General features: G+C 45.0%; 1 protein-coding gene across 1 annotated transcript in view; it reads left to right on the top strand.

Moving 5' to 3' along the window:
- VAPB (VAMP associated protein B and C) overlaps positions 1-22032 on the top strand; it is a 49933-nt gene extending 27901 nt beyond the window's left edge. The window contains exons 3-6 of the mRNA XM_036826345.1: positions 12382-12485; positions 16051-16131; positions 18105-18281; positions 20556-22032. Coding sequence (XP_036682240.1) covers positions 12382-12485; positions 16051-16131; positions 18105-18281; positions 20556-20714 — 521 coding nt within the window. The 3' untranslated portion in view covers positions 20715-22032. The remainder of the gene's footprint in view (positions 1-12381; positions 12486-16050; positions 16132-18104; positions 18282-20555) is intronic.
- The last annotated feature ends 1185 nt before the right edge of the window (positions 22033-23217 follow it).

Here is a 23217-nt window from a genome sequence, read left to right as displayed (position 1 = left end):
GGTTTTTTTCCCCTTCTGTCTGAGAGGGCATATATTTTCCAAAGTCCAAATTTTGAAAAGATGCTGGTAGAGTGCCCAAATTGAGAATTGGATTTCAGAATTAAGGAGATGTAAGTGATGGGTTTGAGTTTAAATGTATTTTAGAAATGGAATAAACTTTTAGCTCATTAGAACTTCTGGATCCAACAGTGCTTTTTGTATTTCTGGAGGAGCTCTGGGGGAGTGTGTGTTAATCCTTTAAGTATCAGGAGACTGTCACAGAAGGTTCTGCATCATTAGAAGCTACTGCTCGTTTGAAATGGGTACCTGGCTGGCTTTTTTCATGACAGATTTTGATTGTGATACATTTGGCTATTCATTTGACACCTAAAAGAAAATGACTCACCTCTTTGGAAAGATATAAGGTGTTTCATTATCTGATCATTTCTGCAAACTCTTGTTCCCTGCATCCATCGGTCTCTCTCATTATGGTGCGCCCACACCAGCTGTCCCCTGTGTGTTTGTCTCTGAGGCTGCAAGACCTGATTTGGACTCTCGCATCGGGTTGTTACCCGGGAGGACTCAGGAGGGTGGCAGCCAGCATTTACTGAGGGTCTCCTCTGTGCTGGGCCTGCACACACGTTATCTCATGTAACTTCTGTTACCTGCCCTGTGCAGAGTGCACCGTTACCCCGTTGTACTAAGAAGGAGGCCGGTGGCCACAGGCTCGCAAAGCTGGCCGGCGATAGAGCCCAGATGTGGACCATCCTGTTTGGCTCTGATGCCCAGACTCTCTGAACTGCAGCATGCTGGTAAAGGAAGGGGCCCAGGATGTTGGCATTTCGGTGTTCCTTGGATCCGTATGGTTTCAGTTTTTCCGCTGAAATCAAGGGCAGCTGATATCTTTTATTCCCTTTTTAAAATTGACTTCTTTTTTACCTCTTGATTTCCTTGCCCATGTCAAATTTGAGTAAGGTTGTCAGTAGCTGAGACTTAGAAGTTTTCACAGTAAACATGGGGCAGCAACATCGTTTTCTGAATAGTCTCAACAGGCAGTTGTACAGTGTAGGTGTGCTTTCCAATATGAAGTATAAACGTGTGTGAGTATATGTGTATCTCTTTCAGAAAGATTCACCCCTCCCCCATCAGAGGAATGTTTTTTTAAAGTAATAGCTAACCCTGGGCATTTGTTTCGATTTATGTTTGCCTCCTTAAGGAAGACCAAGATTTTGTGGTTGTGGCCTTCCTTTTGCAGATAAGAAGGTAAGGTTCAGAGAGTGGGCGTGAACACCTACAGGCACATGGGTGATTAGTGGCCGAGCTAGTATTTGAAGCCAGGTGTCTGTCCTGATCCAGTGGCTCTTTGGTGACACTAAACTGCCTCAGCAGTGTGAGGGGATGGCCCCACCTACAAATGAATGTAGAACAAAGTACCTTGGCTCTCAGAATGTCACGCACTTGGGGAAGGAAGTCACTGAATAACAAAATGCCCGCGTGTCTGCAGGCCTTCCCCCTAACGAGACAGGATTATGTTTACGCGTGAGAAAGGGCGCCTTTGTCTTTATTTGCTGTGTACGGGTCTCAGTGCTTGGGGCGCACCTGGGTAGAGCGGGTTGCACTGCGTTTTCGGGACAGCCTCATCAGTCGGCAGAGGAGGCCAGCCTCCACTGGCTGTTGTTTTCTGTGCTCAGGGGCCACTGTATCATTAGACACTCATGTCTTGGGGTAAAAGCACTGCACTTTTCCAAGGGTCCTGTTAAGATGCAGCCACGTGATGGCATCTAGGTGAGGACGTGGAGTTCCTGGGTTCCTGCGGGTGAGAGAGAGACTGTCCTCAGGGGAAGGAGGAGCCCAGCAGACGCGCAGTGCAGAGGGCTCAGAGGCCAGCCTTCCCTTCTCCCGCCTGCGAGAGTGGCCGAGCTTGGTTGCACCCACTCTACTCAGATCATTAGATCTGGGGTTCGGAAACCTGAACAGGAAGCCCAACCCTGCTGTTTCACCTGTCGGCTGATCTTTGCCAATACTCTAACCACTCTAGGTTCTAGTTTTCTCATTTGTAAGGTGGAGAGAATGGTATCCACCTCACAGAGTATTTACCAGTGCTGAAGAATTTTAACGGGAAGTGTGGTACAAGAGTGGGATTGCATTTTTCTTCCACTAGCTTTGACAAAAACTGGCTAGTTTCTTTTGAAGGTGGATCGTACATATTTGAATTGCCTTTTTAGAAATAAATCAATTCTATACATTTTACTAACTTATGAAATTTTTCTAATTCTAATTTAAGAAGGAATTTTTGTTTTTCTTCTTTCTATAATATGCATTTGTTTTATAGTGAAAAGTCACTAGTAAATTTTCAAATACAATCTATAAAAAGGAGGTCATCAAATCAACTGAAACTACTACCAGCATTGCCCTGCCTACCACACAGAATGTCACAGCATACCTGAAAAGGACATGACTAGTACATTATTTTTTTCCCATTTCTGAAAACCCTTGGGATGTGCTAGCTGATAGGAAAGGTTATAAATCATTCTTTGAGAGAGGGGGGCAAGGAGGAAGGGAAAGAGGAGGAGGAGGAGGAGGAGGATGGTATCTACCCATGGAGCTGGCAAGAGAGACTGAGGTTTGAAGGCACACAAATCATGGTTTTGATGAGGGATTGAGACTTTCTAGCTGTCAGATGTCTTTCAGACACACCCTGTGAAACTCTTCTCAGCTGTCAGCTTAATCTGATATTCACAGGACCTTACATTATGCATCAAAAGTCCAGACGCTGACCTGTCATGTATTTTCTTCAGAAGATGGCACATCACTCATTGGGTCCTTAAAAAAAAAAACAACAACTCTTTTATAAACTCAGGTGGTAAAGTTACAGTTGGAAACAGGTATAACCTAAACTTCTTGTGTCGGTAGGTGAAAACATGTGGACTTCGCAAAGGGGTGTTTTGGGATCCGGTCACTCGGGTCTCTGATTGACTCCTTTTCTTTGTCCTTTAGGTAGGTGCTCCTTGCATCTCTTTCTGACAGCCCCTTCTGGGATCTGTGCCTATTGGATGAGGCAGGCAGTAGGTGGGAGGGTGCTGGCTGCTTTGTGTTTGCATTAATTGGCCCAGAATGCCATGGTTTTGGCCCCTTGCCCCTTGATACACACCATCTGCTAGAGACGGTTTTGAATTATTCAAATCTGGACCTCAGCAAAATAGGCACACTTAAATGGAGATTGGAGAAGAGGAGATTGGATTTTTTCCTCTAGAGATTTTAGATGCAAGGAAAATAGAACTTTTTGAATTAATGAATTGTTTGAAGCAGTGGGGGGTCTCTCCATTTGTTCTAGCTTTACAAAATTAAATCTGTTTTCTGAACTGTCTGGTGGGAAAATATTTTGAAGGTAGATAATTTCTGAAAATGTCTTTGTGGTAAGCTGTTAGTGGTTGTGGATTTTTTTTTTTAATACTGCAGTTTAATAATGAGGGAGTTTTCCATTAATATTCCAAACCATGTTTGCCAGCGGATACAGCAGGTGAAGTGGTAAAATTATGGGCCTATCAAAAATACTTACGCTTCCTGTAATATGATATTAAGTTTAATATTTTTATAACCTTCACTGAATTCTAATTTCACTAAAGTAGCAAGCACGCTTCCATTTGCAGTTCAGTTATGCATATTGGTTGCCTTTGTACCAAGGAAATTAGAAATGCAAAATATCTGTTTGGGGGGGGGCATTGGAAAGAGTCATTGAAGATACCAGTATTTAGGTACAGATACACTTTACTAAGTGTACCCTGGGAATTGAAAATGGATTAACGACAAACAAACACAAATCTTCTAGTGTCTGAATCTGTGTTTTAAATGAAAATTCAAAGAATTAAGGAGCAGTGTTTATTCCTGACATATAGCCCTTTTCAGCACTTATTTCAATCACATTTAAAGCATAAAGTTCTTCCAGTAAAATCCCGAGGACAGAGAATGAATATCAGCAACTCTTCTTGGATGGAAACATTGGTCAATTAATGTAATTGGGTAGTACTGCAATTGATAATTAATCCTTTTAAGATTTTGCTGACTGAGTTTAAAGGAGCTGCTTGCTTGCCCTGGACCAGCCAGCCTTGGGTTGCAGCTTTTAGGTGATTAGCGTCCGAGTATACGTGCACCGTCCTTAGAGAAGGAAGTCAGGGATTCATCCGCCAAGTGCTGATAGTGGGAGCTAAATTTGGAGGTTTGGGCATCTTAACAGCCACATTCTTCTTCGTTTGATCGTTTGCTTTGGAAGTCTCTGATAAACAGAACCTTTTTATAAGTGGTTTTCATGAACCAGCTTTATGACTCTCAGATAAGAACAACTCACATTCATACTTAAAAGATGTCTTTAATCTTTTTCACCAGATGAGATTCTGGTTTTAAAAAAAAGGGGGAAATTCCCAACAGTAATTAAGCTTAATCGTGCTTTTAAAGATTTTTTTTTAAGTTTACTGTAATATTTAAGTTTCTTAAGGAGAACCCTTTGTTTCACTTTTTATGAGTGTAACACAATTTCCTTATTCTTTACATTTTTCAAAGATCATGAGCAAGAGGACTTATCCAAGAACATTCAGTACCCCTCACTCAGCTGAAGGTAGCTTCAGCTCCTGCAGCGTGGCTGAGGAGCAAAAACCAAGCGTGACTTCGGAGCAGCCAGAAGTCACGTTCCTTTCCCTGGTTACGGCACCTTGCACATTTATACACTTAGGCTCCCTAGTCTTGACTCTCCTGTTTACACTCTTACCTTAGACTCTCTGTTAACCCTGTTCTGATGTCCAGCCCATCACAGGCCAGAGTGAAGGGCAAGGGCTGCGAGCGGTGGCCACAGTGAAGGCCTGGACAGGAACACCTCAAAGAACAAGGACGGGAGAGAGAACAGTAGGGATCTGGAATTGCCTGAGCCTCAGGGCAGACCATTCTCCCTGGGCAGTGGATCAGTCCCAAGAGACCTCGCTTGTGGGTCATATTAAGGTAGCGTGTAATGGATGTTGATAATCACGAGAGTACTCAGGAAAGGCTGTGTGGTATTCCAGTATAAAGTGTTAATGGAGATAGGAAAGTGTGTTGGAGCTTTGAAAAAAGATGTGCATTTTAAAAGATATTTACAAAAAAGAGTGAGTCAGCCATGTTCTTTGGCCAGTGCTTGTATATGGCACACCTCATTTTCCAGTGATACTGGGGTACATTTGTACTGTAAACTCTGCACAAATAAATTAATGAGACTCTGAGGAGTTTGTTATCTAAGATGGGCTATACTGAACTGGAAAATCCTGTAGAGAACACAAAGACAATTCAATGTCAACTAATTTATAAATAGATACAATTAATTATTTACCCTCTAGACTCTTAGTTCCATCCATGGGTCCCTGAATAGGCAGAGGTCCAGGAAAGTAGTCATGTTTTCAACATTTTGAGCATCCTAAAGGAAATAATAAATTTACTCATGATAAGGGCACCCAGTCTAACTAAAATGTCCGCTTTGCTTTAGGCTAGAATTCTGTCACCTCACTGTGGAATACTGGTTATCATCAGCTGATGGCAGAGTTCTGGTTTCTCTCTGATTAGTTTCAAAAAAGTGGAGCAGTGGCATTGTAAATGCAGTTTAGTAGAGAACAGTCTTCTGACAGAGGCATGAAAGCAAAGACAGAGAGTGAGAGAGCGCAGTGGTGATGAGAGGATTGGAAACCACTGTCTTAAACCACGAGATGAAGAGTGAGTGGCTCTGGGAAGTGGGACGGAAGAGAAGACAGCTGGTTGAGGATTAAAGAGGGTTTCCTCTCTCTGTGCTGCCCAGGGAGATTTCTGGAGGGAGCGTGATTCTGGAGGGCTTTGAATGTTGGAAGGGAAGAAGGGGCATACTCTTCAACCAGTGGAAAGCTGCAGGTTAGTTCCCAGAATGTGAGGTAGCAAAGCATGAAGTCCTGGTCTCAGCTTAATTGGGTAGAAAAGGCGAACATGTGGGGAGAGCTCTGTATCAGTAGTGTCCGCTGATAGAATACGATCCCCAGGAAGAATGAGAGAGTGAAATAGCATTCCAGTAGGAGCTGCGGCGTGAGGAGGCGTCGTGCAGCACGTGTTCTCCAGGTAGGGCGCCTGGCCCAGCCGCAGCAGCTGGGAACAGGTTAGAAATACGTGTTCTCAGCCCCACCTGTTGAATCAGAAACTGGAGGTGGGACCCTGCCACCTGTGTTTTAACAAGCACTCCAGGTGGGTCTGATGCACGCTGAAGCTGGAGACCCCCTCATGACAGAGTCAGACTAGTGGCAGGTTCAGAGTCAGAGGAAGCCAGGGAGGTGTGACATACTGAGATGTGAGTAGGGCAGGGGGACCGAGAGGGATGTGCCAGCCTCCTAGGCCCAACATGACAAGAGGAGACTTGGGTAACGACAGGAGAATACCTGCGTGCGGGGGTGTGGCCAGCACCATGTGCACACCTGTTGGACCAGCAGGGAAGCCTATTGTTGGATCATATCAGTAAAGTGAGAGAACCAGGCTGTGGACTTGAATTGATTGTTTTTCACTTGGGAAATAGGCTTTTTTGTAGCGGGTTTTTGGTCGGAGGAATATCGTGATGGTGAGTAGGGTGTTTAGGGGGAGATTAAATCTGTAGCGTTACAGGGCGATGCGGGGCAGCTTGTCTGAGAGAGACCGGGAGGAGGCGGGGACATCTAGCTGGAGAAACTTAGATGTTGGGGGGTGGGGCTGAGCTGAGATCGCGGTCACGTGAGCAAGGAGAGGGACATTTTAAAGATAAAATTCTGAGATTAAAAAAATAAAAATAAAATAAAAAATAAAAAAATAATAATAAAGTGTGTGTCGAGGTGCTTGTTAGATTTTTATTCATTTGCTCTGTTGCCATTATGCTGCAGATGAAAATGATCTGTGACTTGCTCGGGTTCTCATAAGCTTTTATGCCGCATTTAATCAAGTCATTTCTCCGAGGTGGGGTGTGTGTGTGTGTGTGTGTGTGTGTGTGTGTGTGTGTGTGTGGTAAGCGGCATATATTCTGCATTTCTTCTGAAGAAAGTCTGATCTTATTGATCCAGTGTTTTACGACCATGAAGGCCCTTTCCTAACAGGATCTCACTTTCGCAGTCTGCAGTATAGCAGACATTGTATCACAAAGCGTTAACGCTGGTGAGTGGTGACCTGGTCTCCAGGCCGTCTCCTGGTAACAGGCTTCTTTTTAGTGTAGTATCAGCAATACATTTTAAAAGTAGGATAGATGGTTCATTTAAGAGGGTTTTATCATCAGTGTCTCTGGTATTCAAGTGAAATAAATTAAGTTAATGGGACACTCTTTTATAGCCTGTCATGGAAAAAAGTACATAATTTCTGTCACAATTTGCATGTATGCAGCTGAAAGAACAAACGTTTAACAACATTTGTTCTGTCATGTTCTCGTAAAGTTCCAGCTAATAGGGTATAACAAATTGAATTCGACATGAGATGATCGTAGCTGAGAAATACAAACTTTTGGACATGAGTTGGGGGCTGTGTTAGTTCAGCAGGGTGCAGCTGCTGAGGCCCAGCGACGGTTTATGAAATTTCACAAAGTCTCGGTGCCACTTGACCTCCTCCCTCTTGCACGCTGATTGGGGAGCCCACAAGGAAGGAGCGATGGTAGGTGGCAAACGCCTTCTTTCCACCTACTGCTCTAGGCGGAAGGAGAGTTGCTGCAGAGGGGAGGGGCCGAGCACCCGTCTCACACCCCGCGCTTCCTGAAGTTCACCAGCGGCCACCATTTTCACTCAGCTTAAAGTTTTCACCTTGCCAGTCTCACCAGTGCATCGGGCATCTGTGTTTCTATTTCATGAGTCCCTGCCTTTGCAGAAGGGGTGTTTGACCTGCCACCTCTGCTGTGTCCAGTGCTCCTGTAAGGTGATTAGTTACCACCAGTACCCACTTCTTTGTGTGCTTACATTCTTGTTGAGCTCGGAGGTCTAAATGTCAGTTACATCCTCTTGAGGGTCTTCTAGCTCTGCACTCTGGCGACTCGGCAGGTAGCGTGCTCTAGGCCTGGAGTTGGGCTGATGCCACCTGCAAGGTCCAAGGGTGGCAGGGGGTCTCAGACAGCGCCCTTCTCCAGAGGTGGAGCAAGAGGTTGCAGGGTGGTTTGGTTAGTGGAGCCCAGGGAACCCCAGTCCCCTCCCTGTAAGGGACACGTGCACGTGCGCGTGTGCTTCTGTCTCCGCCCGAGGCCTGGGTACATACGGCACTCAAGACTTGGTTTGTGTGAGGCTGCTTTCTCTTTCAAACTGCACATTCTCGCAAGAAGGGGACTACACAAAGCCACCAGTGCCTTCACTTGAATGAGTAACCAGAGCATTTTCTTCCTCGAGAGGCCTGCGGGACAGCTTGATGTAGAATAACGGTGGTCAGACCTTTTGGTCTCAGGGCCCCTTTACACTCTTAGAAATAAATGACCAAAAGAGCTTTTTTTGATTTGTGGGTTGTATCAATATTTATTGTATTGCAAATTAAACTGAGAAATTTAAAAAGTATTCTTTAGTAACAACTTTAATAAATACAGTTATGCAAACAGTAACATTTTTAGTGGAAAATAACTTTTCAAAAAAATTATGGCTTTATTCAGTATGTTTTGCAAATCTCCTTGATTTCTGGCCAAATAGAAGACAGGCTGGATTCTCTCAATTGGCGTTTGCATTTCAGTCTGTTATAATGGTGTTGTTTTGGTGAATATATATGAAGTAAAGCCACCTTTACCACAGATATGTATTGGAAAAGGAAAGAGTATTTTTAATAGCCTTTTCAGGTAATATAGACATTATTCTTTGATACTATACCGAAACTTGACAAGTGACACTTTCTTAAAGTTTAGTACAGTGTAGAATCTGACACCCTGTCAGTGAACCGTTTGAACTTTGTTTCACTAAAATGTATTGGTTTCTCTTGCACTTGATGGCTTTGGTAATATTATGCTAGCTGAGTTATACAGATCTTCCAACTGTTGGCATTTCATTATACAGTATCAAAAAAGTACATTCATTACTATTCCCACTGATCTCATTGGAAAAGTCCTTAAATCTTTAGGAAACTGTGAAGCTCTTGGTGGCAGAGAGAGGTTTTCCAGTATTCTAACTTTTGTTTGAATGCCTGGTTTTTATCACTGGCAACAACTATAAGTTGTTTTCCTTAAAGTGACAGGCTCACTTCATTCATTTTTCAGGAGAATATCTGCCATATACCCAGGTGTGAATAACCATAGTTTTTCTGTCGGTTGTTCTTTCAAGTAAATGGTTCCATGAGAAAGCGTCCAGTTGAGCTCACAACCTGAACAGTTGCACAGGTGCTTCTCCCAAGGCAGCAGAAATGCTTGATGTGTACTTGTCATTTCATTGTACAGAGTGCTAAGATGCATTGTCAAGGGTTGGAATTTAGTAAAGTCTGCGCTCAGGCACTAGCAGTTTCACCCACCGTTGCTTTTGTGCCGATCGTCACTTCGAATGTCAATGCAGTGGAAAAGGCATGTAATATGTAACGTCTTGGTATTATTATGAGCAGTTTTGACTTTATGGACCACCTGAGGGGTGGGTCTCGAGGTCTGCGAGTAATGCTTCGAGAACCTGTGGTGTGGAAGTTGGACTGTGGACGCAAAGCCAGTGCAGAGCTCTGGTTCCATCAGTTAATACGCTGTCCGTGGGACCCGAGGGAGGCCACTTAGCCTTTCCAAGCCCTGTCTTCTCATCTAGAACATAAAGACATGGCCATCTTTATGACTGTTGTGAGGACTGATGGGAGAACTAAGGAAAATATTCCTTCTTTGGTGCCTAGTCTGTACTAGGCCCTAGTAAAAGTTATTTTCCTTTCTTGGGACATTGCGATGGCATTGGGGATGGGAGCTTGGGGCGAGGTAGAGAGAGAAAAAGGAAGGGTCAGTTTGCTTTAGGACGTGCCTGCAACCCAAGCCCTTCTTTCTGGCTTATACCTCCTGGAGGAAGGGGGAGAAGAGTGGAAAGGGAACAGCAGGTCTTCCTGGGGCTCTTTATGTGGGGTTGTGTTAGGGTCTCTGGACCCATCCATTCTCTGTGTGTGATCCAGTGTCATTGGAGCTAAAGAGCCAACTTCTCTGAAAATTAGCAGTGTCTCTGATTGCTCTCATCTGCTGGGCATTGGGCTCTTTACAGAGAATCCTCGTTCAGCCTCAGAGCCCTCCATGCTTCACAGCTGGGAAAGCAGAGCCTCAAGGATGAGGCAGTTTTTCTACTAGAGCTGTGCCCTACTGAAAAATCTAAGTGTGGTCTAGGACAAAGTTCTTTTCTTTCCAATTCTAAAAAATCCTAGAGCGTGATTTTGTCACAGCCAGGTGAGATCTGAAATCCTTAAAACCTAATTCACTTTAATTTTTTTAAAATCAATATTAATCTGATAGTAGTTTGAAGACTGTGACCAACTCCAAAAAAAGGTGACAGTTCCTGTCCGGGGAGGACACAGTGCATGTGGTACACTGGCTTCTTTCTTATCACATGCCTCTTCCTTACTGCAGTCTTGCAGGTGGAAAAAACGCAATGGGAATTTAGCTTCAGAATAAGAGTCCATGGTTTTGACCTGCTCATCTGGTCATTTGTCCCTGAGGTTAAATGTCAAGCCCAGGTGTGTAGTGATGTTCCAGGCCTGTCCACAGGAGAGCTCCTGCTAGCTCAGTGATGCCAGAGGCAGAGTTGTCTCTGTGCCAGGTCCCAGGCCACCAGCAAGGACTGCTTTTCCAGGATGGAACTGTGCCTTTACATCTGCAAGAATAAAATTTCAAGTAGAGTGGTCCTGTGTTTTAAACAACCTTTTGTTCTCTCTGCTTATGGTCACACTTTGGATTTGGGGTCCTCAGACTGAACATATTGATAGACTTTCTCTGTCCCCAGGAGAGAAAGGACCCATGCACCTCTGAGACGGAGGGGGATGTTTGTATTTCTCTTCCTCATCATGCGTGGTTCTGTGAGATATGTGATGGTGGGTCTGGGGTGTGGGATGTGACCCCGTCTCGAATTGGAGTGTCCATGGTGGCTGAAGGGGTGCTGACGGCACGTGGCTGCTTGTGGAAGTTTTGCTGCTTCCCAGCACAGTGACCTTGAGCAGGTCCCTTCACTTTGTCGAGTCCCAGATTCCTTTATAAGCTAGGGCTTAGGGTAGGTGCCCTTCCTCTGCTGCAGGGGGTGGTTGATTGTGAGGCTTTAAGCACCTGGGAAGTTCCAAGTGTGTTCAAGGGCAAGAGAACGCTGCTGAGTGCCCAGCAGCAGAGGTGCTGGTGGAGAAGGACAGGACTTGCACTGTCAGAGGACAGAGGGCCAGCCCCTCGTGGTGCCCATGAGCACTGGCTTTCCAGTCAGACCACCTGCGTCGGAGTGTCCACTCCTCCACATTGTGACCTTGGGCAGGTTAGCTAACCTTTCTGTGCTTCAGTTTTTTCGTCTGAAAAACAGCCATCAAAATAACTTCCACAACGTTACCTGCCTTTGAGGTAATGAGAAAGCTGAAGTGCAGGGCTGAGCTCCTGGCCCAAGGGAGACGGTCAGTCCCGGGGAGCTCTTTATCAAGGTCAGGGCTACAACGGGCTTTTCCTGTGTATGAAAAGGTTAGTTTTCAGGGAACTTAACGAGATGTGTGGTTTAGTCAAAGGCTTGTAGCAAAACCTGTATTCTAAAGCAGCTGTCATTTAATGGGGTAGGGCGGTAGGTCCTAGGGCAGCCGGTCGCAACAGGACGGCACCTCCCTCAGCGCAGTGGGTGTGCTCAGTCAAGAGGGCCCTTAGGTGAGACTCCCCTAGGTTCTTAGGGAGAAAAAGGGTATAAGCTGGTGGTGTCTTCTCCATGCTCTGAGGGTGCTGGTTGTGAAAATTCTCTAACATTCTTGGCAAAATTGCATTTGAAGCATTACTTTGATGACCTTGACGTGGGAAATGGGACAGAGAGAAGCTAAAACAGTTCCTTAGATGTCTTGGATTACTCTGTTTTTGTTCCTGAAGAGACCATTTGCATGTGTCTTCTTGAGCAAAACAGGCACAGGTGTTTCTACCTGGTTGACCTGGATGTAAGGCCCGTAGCAGATGTCTGGTCAGGTGTGCCCTAGCGGCAGATGAGTGGACTGGGGATCAGAAGACCTGGGTCCTAAGCCCCAGTCCTAGCTCTGCCACGACCTGCTGTCGGACCTGGGGCAAGTCCCTTCACGTTCCTGGACCTCGGGTTTGAGACCTGCAAAGTGGAGGAAGAGGCTGGTCATCTTGACCTGCTCGCTTCACCTGGGGCTTCTTAAGGCTCAGATGAGAGGATCCTGGTAAACTGCTTTACAGCCAAACTACAAGTAATAACGTAACAAATGGGTGCTGGTAACCAAGCTCTGACCGTCCTAATGAAGTATTTTCTTTCTCAGTGATGTTACAGCCTTTCGATTATGACCCCAATGAGAAAAGTAAACACAAGTTTATGGTTCAGTCTATGTTTGCTCCAGCTGACACTTCTGATATGGAAGCAGTAGTAAGTACTGAATGCTTCTTACTTTTTTCAGTGATTAAAAGACATGATTAGGTGCAGAATCGTGGGTGCATGCATTTCAAAATGTGTCAAAATTGATTTTAAAGGGGAATGGTGCCTTCAAGGTTTGTGCTTTGACTACCTTTATGGTTTTTCTAAAACTTTGATTTTAACATTTCATGTAACTTTTTAGAACACTTCTTTTCTGACTTTTGTATCTGGTTTCCTTCAGCAGTTCCTTGTTCTGGTGGATTGTGTCTTGAATGGTCTGCGGATTCTCTCCCTTCAGCCCCCTCCCATCCCCCCACAGAAAAGGACAGTTTTCATTATAGAGACCCTTCCTACCACATCTTCCCCATCCTCCAGAACCCAGAGGGATGGGAGAGAGTTGAATACTAAATATCCTTCAACCCTTTAGGCATTTTTTTTTCATGCTTGGTTCTGGTAAGCATGATTCTGGGTTTTTTGTTGTTGTTGTTTTCCCCAAGATTCCTTCATTTCCCCCCCCCCCGCCTGCTTAAATACATGTTTAACTCTGTCTCTTAATTTTGGTAAAAATAAGATGACTTCATTTTCATAAAATAAATAATTGATATATTACAGTTGGCCCTTCATTTCTGTGTGTTCTGCATCTGTGGATATGGAGGGCCAACGGTCCTAGCATTTTATGTGAGGGTCTTGAGATTTTGGTAGCCATGGGGGCGGGGCCCTGCAATCAATCCCTCGTACTGATTTTTCTAGAAGAAGATTATAATGGTAGTTCTTCCCCAAGGTTTCACTTGAATAAATCAGCAGGCATCCTGGTGCTGTGAGTGTGAATCACAATATAGTGATAAAGCTTAAAATCCACAGCACCAGTGAGGACAGACTGTCTAGCCCTCACAGTTTGGAAAAGAAGGCCAGGACTGCCTCAACATTTTCACCACTTGGCAGTTTGCTGACTGAGACTAAGAGCCTGAAGTCATCCGAGGAATATGCCTGCAAACTTGAGTTAGCTGGGGGTCACACTGTACTGCTGCTTTCCTTTCGAAGTTTTATACTAAGCGCTGTTCCATGCACAGCCTACCTTCACGTCCCCGTGCCACCACACAGCTGCTGCTTTTCATCTTGGAAAAGCATAACTGACCACCTTCATGCGTGTTTAACTTCTGGGTAGGAAATGAAGGGTAAGCTAGCTATTGGGGGGTTTCAGAGAGATCAGTGAGAGTAGTCTTCCTTTAAGATTCCTTTGAATAGGAATGACTGTTGAGACATTCACTACTTTTATTTCCTGGAACATGATGTGTCACTTCATGTTACTTTGTGTGATCAAGGAAATGTATGGCAAATGCAAAATATGGGATATCCAAGAATATATTCTGTTTGGCTTTTGCTGCATGGCTTGGTGAAAAGAGCATGGGCTTGGGTGCCTTGGGTGTGAAGCTGAGTTCTGCCTTTTACTAACATTGTGGCCTTGGGCGATGTTCATTAACTCTCTTGAGGGTTTGGTCACGTGTAAAATGGGGATGAAAACCTAGTTCACATGGCTGTTGTGGGATTAAATGTGCTGTGTGTGTAGAACACTTGGCATAGTGTCTGGCATCTGGCAGCTGTTTTATCTGGGCACTGTTATAGGCCAGGCACTCTATATACAATAAAGGCAAATTTTACTTCCATGATAACTTTTATAACAGTTAAAATTTTTTTATATGAAATGTACATACATTGTTGGAAATTTTGGAAATATACAAATGAACAAAAATAAAACTAAGTGACCTGTAATTTGTTTATACTAAACCCAACCACTGTTAATGAGAGCCTTGTGCTTTTTCTTTACTTTAAAATATTTTTCTTTATATTTTGATATACAGAAAGTTGAAAAAATAGTAGTGCCTACTCACCTAACCTTTACTAAGATGCACCGTTTAACATTTTGCCACGTTTGCTTCGTTGCTGTCATAAACTTCCTTTTTTGCTGAACTACTTGACTGTAAGACACAGACTTCATGACACTTCACCACCTAACTGCTTCAGGCAAGGACAGTCTCTTACATAGCCGCAGTCCTATTATCACAGATAAGAAGCTTAACGTTAATTCAGTAATGTTTAATCGAGAAACCCATACCCATGTTCACCATTTTCCAGTTGTTCCAAAAACGGCCTTTAGTTTTTCTTCTGCTAGAGCACCCTCAGCCTTTTTACAGTCCAGGCCAGTTGACGTGTAGAATATCCCACATTCTGGGTTTGTCCAGTTATTTCCTCATGATTAAATTCAGGTTAAATGGTTTTGTTTCTTTTTTTTTTGGCAAGAATATTCCCTAGGTGGTGTCATGTATGCTGCATCATATCAGAAGGCATTTAATGCTGTGTTGTCCCTCTTTTGGTGACACTAAGTTTGATTACTTGGTTAAGATGGTGAATGCCAACTCTCCCCAGTGTCAAAGCACATTTTCCCCTTGTGGGTTAATAGGTAATCTGTGATACTCAGAGGAATCAGATACTGGGAGACCACATGAACATCCTGCTTGCCGGCAAGCAGTCTTTCACGTGGTGATTTTTGGCGCCCAGAGATGATCCTTGCCCGATGTTCTTTTGACACACGCACGCAGGCACACAGTACACCGTGTGTGTGTGTGTGTGTGTGCGCGCGCGCACGCGCACGCAGAGGAACAGACTTAAAATATTGCTTGTAGTTTCTTCACTTAATATCCTGCGAATTTTCCCCATGTCATTAAACCCTCCTCAGTGTCCCTTGAATGGCATGCTATTCCATTGACTGTACCTGCCATGGTTTATTTGGTGGCTCCCTGTTGTTCGACGTAAAGACTGTTTCCCATTTTTGGCTCTTGGTACTGTGTCGCTCTCTCTGCCTCCTGCATGGTTCTGGGGTGAGGGTGGGGGAGTTCGTTCCTTTTTCTGTATTGCAGCCTTCCTGCTCTGCTGGTCTGTAATTATCAGAACACCTGGAATTCCTGTCCTCCCCTGCCAAGGGGAGGAGGAGTAAGCCGGAAGTGCGTCATCCCAGAACATGGATTTAGTCAGGAAGATGTTACTACCAGCAGGCTGGGGCAGTGGGGGTCAGCCCAGACAGCGGTGATCACAGAGAGTGGCCTGCCAGTTCTTGTGCCCTGTTGGTAGTTGGCAGTGTTCTAAAACCACTCCCAGATAGCGCGTGCTTACTCTCTCTTAAGAAGGATGTGCCCTGCGGAGTAAGTTGTGTTTTCTTAAGGAGAGCCCAGATGTCCTTAGGCCATCCAGTTGCAGTTTAGAAGACTCCTCTTGGTTCAGAGGTGGTCTTCTCTGTCCCGCGTGCTGTCCGTAGACGGGCGACAGGAGGAGCCCTGGTGGACTTTGAGGAGTCAGGCGGCAGGACGGGGGTTTGTGAAGAGTGATAAGTATTCGGGAGAGCTAGTGTATTTAATCTTGTCATGTTAAAAATAGTGAAATCTCAGCAGACTTAAGTTCTTTATTTGATATACATCAGGGCTTTCTCATTAAGAGTATTTTTCTGGAATTGTCAGTTATAGGAAGAAAATTATTCTTCCAGCAGCTTTATAATATCCTGATTATTAAATTTAAATTGTTTTAGTGGAAGGAGGCAAAACCGGAAGACCTTATGGATTCAAAACTTAGATGTGTGTTTGAATTGCCAGCAGAAAATGATAAACCAGTAAGTATGTTTATAGTTAACAGTAATTGAATGTTGCAAGCTGATGCTTATTTGCATACCATCTCCCGCAAAACCAAGATTTAAGTTGGCAAATTATTTTCCTTCTTCTGATGTATGAAGAAAAAAATAAGCTGAAGTTAACAAATAAGTGGGCCTTCATGAAATCTGCCTTTGAGAGACTTGCAGAAAGACAGCTAATTGAAACATTTTTTCCCTTTGAAGAGTGCAACCTGTTGGCTGTTGAAATGTCATAAATTCCAAAGAGCTTCTTTGACTTGGCAAAGTTACAGGTTGCTATTTAACAGTGGATAAGACCAAAACGGAATAATTTGCCGTTTATCAGGGTGCTTGGTGGGCAGGTGGTGGTGAGCTCTGAGGTTCTGTTGTTTCACAAAGTGCCGCCTGTAGGCTTCCCCGTCTACACTTTCCCTCAGCACCACCTCTCTACCCCTTGAACCCCACCCACCTCTTCAGTCAAAATATGCTTTTAGATTAGGATTTCTCAACCTCAGCACTGTTAACACTTGGGCTTGGGCGGGATAATTCTTTGCTGTGGGGGCAGTCCTGTGCCATGTAGGATGTGTAGCGGTATCCTTGACCTCTGCCCACTAGATACCAGTAGCACCCCCTAGTTGTGACAACCAAAAATGTCTCCGGATATTGACAAATGTGCCCTTGCTGGGGCAAAATCATCCCCTGTTGAGAATCACCCCCTTTGCTTTCCGAGCTGGTGGGGGCAAGGAGCGACTTCCTCCAAGCTGTCAGCTCACTTTTCTCTGTGTGAAACCCAAGGGATAAGCCTGTCGTGGCCCTGGCTTGTGACCAGTTGGAGAGAGAAGACTGTATCTGTAATGCTAACGTGGACCTCCCTTCAACCTAGTCAAAAAACTTACAATAAATTGTATTAAAAACACAGTTTAAAACACATGCAGAACATTCAGCCACCCTGGCTGTTAACAGCTGGAGGTGGGAAATAGAAATGCTCACCTTCTCAACATTATCCATAGCCATCTCCAGGAATGCTGATGCTTTGTGTCAGAACCACGTAGCATTTTCTTTCTACTCAATAATTGACCACTATCATTATCCTGTTGGTTTGAATGGCACTGGTCTTTTTTTCTTTTTTTCCTTCCCCCTTCCCATCACACGTTCTGTCCTGGGATGGTCAGTTGTGGACGCTGTGAGATCTGTATTCTGGTCCTAGCTCTGTGCTAGGTGATCAGCTCTGTATGTTGGGGCCTTGCCTTTCCGGGCCTCGCTCTTCTCACGTGGGAGACGAAGGGTAGAGCTCCTAGTTTTCAGTTTGCTGCATGGAACCCCCAGGGCAACGATCCCAGTTATTTTATTTTCCCGACACACCTGAGTGCTTCCATGCCCTCCCCCCACTTACTGATTCATCCCCAGCCGGTCTCCAGAGTGCGTCACAGCACAGTCTTGGCCGAGGAAATGGAGGAATGTGGTGCTTCCCCAGACTGAAATATTGTAGACACTGAGCTTACTGCACCTTCATTCCATCTTCAAAGTTTTCTAAGTTCATGAAATAAATCGCCCTCTGTGTTACGTCCCCTCTGGCCTTCTTCCACCCCCGCTCAGCCAGTCCTGGGGGTGTTCAGGTCTTCGTGGTGACAGTAATTTGTGGCTGATAATTCCTGAGCTTGCACAGTTACAGTATGCTAATTTTTGCACGGCAGGAATTTGCTAGTGCAGTATGCACGGCCCCTTCTCTCTTTCTTTGAAGTGTTAGTGTCAGCTGAACTTCATTATTTGCCCTTATCCATAATTTCTGGAGCGCAGTTGCTTTAGATTATTAAGATACTAGATAAAGTGATCCATTTTAAAAGTAAATGTCACATTTTACAGTGTGGATGAAATGCTACCACGTGTGGTGTTTGCTGAGAACTACTTTACTTTGCATAAAAAAGTCCTTTATTACATAGTTGGTGACACTTGGGCTTTCATTTATTTCTGAACAGCATGATGTAGAAATAAATAAAATTATATCCACAACTGCATCAAAGACAGAAACACCAACAGTGTCTAAAGCTCTGAGTTCTTCTTTGGATGACACTGAAGTTAAGAAGGTGATGGAAGAATGTAAGCGGCTGCAGAGTGAAGTTCAGAGGCTGCGGGAAGAGAACAAGCAGTTCAAGGTAACAGCGTTTTATTTCTGATCATCTACAGGGAACAGGGGCTTTTTCACTGGGATCTTGGGTGGGGAAGTTGATGGACCCCTGAATTTGTAGAGCTGTTTTATATTTGCACAATATAAACTCTTGTCACCTCGTAAAAAAAAACAACAAACAAACAATCCATTAGTGTAAATTGAAATTCAGTTCTGAGACTAAAAATAAAACAGCAGTGGTTATCTTGAATTCACATGTTCAAACCCCACTCCATCCCCACTGGATGGGAATCTTTTTTAAGTGGATAAATACTGACCTGTACTGTGTTTTAACACAGGCATAATTCTGATTCATGAGGATCCTAAATAGGTCTAGGCAGTAGGGTCTTATCCTGCTGTTAACGCGGTGAGGAGACTGGAGATGGGAAGCTGTCGCCGTACATGGGTGGAAATTGCCGGGAACCAGAGTCTCCAGCTTGTGGCCATTGACCCGGCGGTTGGCATTGGCACTGGAGGGAGGCAGGTGCACTTCTCTTGGCCTTGGAGGCCTGCGGTGTTGTGGAAACGACCAGCCAAACTTGGACTCGCTGTGAATCTTTGTTAGTCACGGTGGCTCCCAGGCCTCTGTTCATAAAACCACTTTAAGGCCCCTTCCAGTGTTAAAAGTATGTCTGTTTCATACACAGTATTAAAGAGAGCATTTCTGAACGTCTGATCATAGGGTCTTTTGTTGCAGCTTAAATCTCGAGGCCGATCTGTTCTCTTCATTGTGATCATGTCCCCCAACCACATGATAGGCTTTTTCACTCTTTCACTGCATAGCACCAGGTACACGTCATAAATTCGTGGCAGTTGACTTTTCCTTCTCTTAATTCTGACAAGGTAGTAGATACAGGAGGGCTGACAGAGTTTGGGAAATGGCATCATCTTCTTTCTTTGCAGTAATCTTGATTTGCCTCATTCAGTGACTTCTTTTAGTAAGGAGTAAATTATGAAGCTGACACACTACTTTTTGGCTAAAAATCTAAGATACGCCTAAAGCTTCTCCTTGAATGTATTGCTCTTCAGAAACAGACTTCTGTGCCATTTAAAGTGATAAATAGGTAGAAATAGCTTGTATATAAACCCAATAAAATAAATGCTGTATTGCTGTGCCCATTTTTTTTTTTTGAAGTTAATCGAATAGCACCAGTCATTTATCACCGTGCAGTCGTAGTGGCCACGCCCCATGAGCAGAGTGTCTTTAAAATATTATCAGACCAATCTTGACATTAGAAGATTCTTTATCTTGCCAAACGCTGATTTCTTGTTTTGTGTTGTTTCATCCTTCCGTTTGGCCAGCACATTTCCTGAGGCCCTACCGCGTACCCCACTCTGTGGCTACAGACACAGGCAGTCCCTGCCCTTAAGATAAGCTTCCTGTTAACCAGGGTATCCGGGGAGGCCCCGACACGAGTACTGATAACCAGTGTGATGAGTGGTGCCACCGAGATGGCCATGAGTGTCACGGAAAGTCTGCTCGATGGGTGGGATGCCTGTTGTCTTCAAGACCTGCTAGGCACTTGGTGAATGTGAACGAACTGAAGGAGAAGAAGAGAAAGTGCAGCTGCTGTGCGGGCATCAGGGATGAGTCGAGGGGTGACTAGCCGGAGTAGGAAGGCCTTGGTGTGCGCCCCGTTTGGGGACGTGGAGAAAGAAAAAGTTTCTGTTCTTACAGGTCTGTGTGGGCGGGGGAAAATGGCCACGTTATCTTCCTGTGTATGAGAAAGAGCGTCACTTCTTTGGTGGGAATTCCATGCGTTAAGTAGAAAATATTTGAGATGCATGTATCAAGCTCAGTTACATCTTGATATTACATACATCACAGTTTTGATCAGCAGTCTACCTGTAACTCATCAGATTTCAGCTATGTACAGAGCTCTATCTTCGAAAGCTTCCAGGTCCCCCACTTGGTCGTTTCTTGTGATTCTTTTCTCTTAAGAGTTTTTTTCTGTAAATCATGGGGAACCAGGGAGTCCCCTGCTTAGATGTGTGGTATAAAATGGTACCCAGCAGCATTGTGTAGGATGGATGGGAGAAAAGAGGGGCTCCTGGCAGTATTTTCCTGGTGGCTTCAAGCCAGTCTCTTCTTCTCTGTAGGCTTGTTTCTCCATTTGCAAAATGAGGAGGTTGGACCTTATCACGTGATCGAGTCTGGGCATCACCGCCCCCCTCCCCCCCCCCCCCACATCCCCCAAGCTGTACAGTTGACTGCTGCTCTGGTGCCTTGGACTGTCTTTGAAACGTGTGTTTGCTCCCATAGGAAGAAGATGGACTTCGGATGAGAAAGGCAGCTCAGAGCAACAGCCCCGTTCCTGCGTTAGCCACGGCTGGGAAGGAGGAGGGCCTCAGCACCCGGCTACTCGCGCTGGTGGTTTTGTTCTTTATCGTTGGTGTAATCATAGGGAAGATCGCCTTGTAGAGGCAGCAGGCAAAGGATGGTAAATTGGATTGATGGCTCCGCCATATCATGGGATTTAAATGTATCATAACCGTGTGTAAAAAGAAGTCAATGTATGATGACATCTCACAGGTCTTGCCTTTAAATTACCCCTCCCTGCGCGTGTGTGCTGCCGCACGCGTGCACACACACACATAGAACATAAAATAACAATCTTTTAGAAAGTTTAACACGTATAGTAAATGATTGGGGGAAAAGAATGATCCTTATTAATGACAAGGGAAACCGTGATTAAACGAGACTGGCATGTTGTACATGTCATTTTAAACACTTGTAGCCTTGGTCCACGTTGCCGATCACCTCTCTTCCAACACGACACTCTTCCTTGCCTGTTGGTGCTGGCCCTCGGGGAGCTGGAGCCCAGCGCGGTGGGGAGTGCGTCCCCCCCAAGGCGTCCTCCCCACGCGGCTCACTCCCTCCGGGCTGCTCCTCCATGTCCACCCCGGCCGTCAGTTCCCTGGGACTGATGGACAGAGTCTGAGGCCGAGAAGAACGGCGCTGTGGCAGCATCGGCTTTGCTCGTCACTTGTGGGAGGTGTATGTTGCCTGAGTGACCCAATACTCTGGAAATAAAAGTCAGTGAAGGCTTTGTTCTCTTAAAGGGACCAAGCTAGATAACCATTGGTTCATGTCGTGAGATTGAATTGTTATTCAGAGATGTTTAATGCATATTTAACTTATTTAATGTATTTCATCTCATGTTTTCTTGTCACAAGATTATAATTAACTCTGTGGCCTAAAATCACCTGTGCTACCTAACACTGCTGGGTGAAGCTGGCATTGCTGCTGGAGGTTCTGGGCTGTACACACATATGGAGGTGCGGCTCATTGGAATGTTGGAGAACAGCTGCCAGGAAGTGGTTTTCTGTGCAAATAAATAACAGCTCTCATAGGGAGGGACGTGCTTCGTAGTGGCAGTCAACTCTAGGTTACGCTTTCTGTGGGGAAGGGTAGCCGGTCTCTGTGCTGTTCTTCCTTCTCTGCTCCCCAGCCACCACTCACGCTTCCGCACACGTGCCCCAGTGTGGCCCTGACCTTCCCCGTGTGGCCTTAGCTGGGGACCAGGGCAGGTGAGTCAGGCGGCGGAGGGGTGAGGAGACAGGGAACCGGCTCGGGGGGGTTGGGAGGGGCTGGGAGAGAAACGTCAGATAATCCATCAAGTAGTGATTGAGAGTTTGTGAATTAATTTTATGCCATAAAAGACCAATCCAATTCTGTTTGACTATGTAGCATCTTAAAAAGAAAAAAAAATTAAAATAAAGCCCCCAAATTAAGAGTTCTTTTGTCATTTTGTCACTTTTGCTAAATGGCGGGGGGAGGGAGACATTATGTTTATCATTATTATTTTGTCATTGGAAGGTTGATTTAAAAATGAACCCTATCGAAGAGAAATAACATGTTTACTGTACATCCTGAGAACTCACGGTGAATGTTGAACAGACCTAGTTCTCGACCACACACCCATGGCGTGAAGCTGTGGAAGGCCGGCTGCCCGGTTGTAAATTAGTCTCCAGCCTCTATTCCGTGTGGACCCAGGTACTTAGGACAGGGAGTTGAGAAGACTGAGCTGGGAAGCATGTGCTTTCTGCCGTTTTCTCTAAGTGGAGTAAAATCTATCTGAGTGTAGGAGTTGCAACAAATTACTCTTTATGTGGCTTCTAATACCTCATGATCTTGAAAGGAGAGTGATTGGGGGGGGGGCGCCTCAAATAGTGCCTGGGGGTGCAGTACAGTCCCATTCCTCTAGAACAGGAGTTGGTAAACGTTTTCTTAAAGGATGTTGCTGTGTGTGCCATTAAAACTTTATTCACAAGAACAGCTGCTGGGATTTGGCCCGTGAGACTGGAGTTTGCTGGCGCCTGTAGTCGAGTGACTAAGTTCTCAAAAAGAGTACCTGGGACACTTGTGTTTTAGGTCTTTGGAAGTGACTTAGTGTTTCGTGTACATCTAGAAGGAATTCAGCTTCTCCGAGGATGGTGTCATTTTGTGTGTAGCTAAAAATCAAAATCTAAAATCCAAAGTTGTCTCTTAAAACTAATCATCCTGTGAAACCTCTTTCTGTTTTAGGGGCTAGGACTTGGTGAGCACCTGTTGAACTTTTTGACTGAGTGGAAGAAGGGAACATCTCCCCCTTGCCCCAGGGAGAGGAGGAGGGTGGTGATGGGAAGACCGGACACCATGCCAGTGACCCTGGTCAGTGAAGAGTGTGCCAGGAGAGGAGAATGTGTGTGGAGCAGGGGCCGCTCTGGTTCAGGGACCATTTTAAGAGCCATAAACACTCAAGATCTCGAACCTGGAGAAGCATGCACGTTTTTGTTTTTTTTTTAATTTTATTTATTTTACTTATTTATTTTTGAATGTTTTGGGTCTTCGTTGCTACGCGCGGGCTTTTTTTAGTTGCGGCGAGCGGGGGCTACTCTTCGTTGCGGTGCGTGTGCTGCTTCTCATTGCGGTGGCTTCTCTA

Source organism: Balaenoptera musculus, chromosome 15, assembly GCF_009873245.2.
Source record: "Balaenoptera musculus isolate JJ_BM4_2016_0621 chromosome 15, mBalMus1.pri.v3, whole genome shotgun sequence".
Lineage (NCBI taxonomy): Eukaryota > Metazoa > Chordata > Mammalia > Artiodactyla > Balaenopteridae > Balaenoptera > Balaenoptera musculus.
The sequence above is the reverse complement of the archived record's forward strand: the minus strand, read 5'-3'. Positions and strand labels throughout refer to the sequence as shown.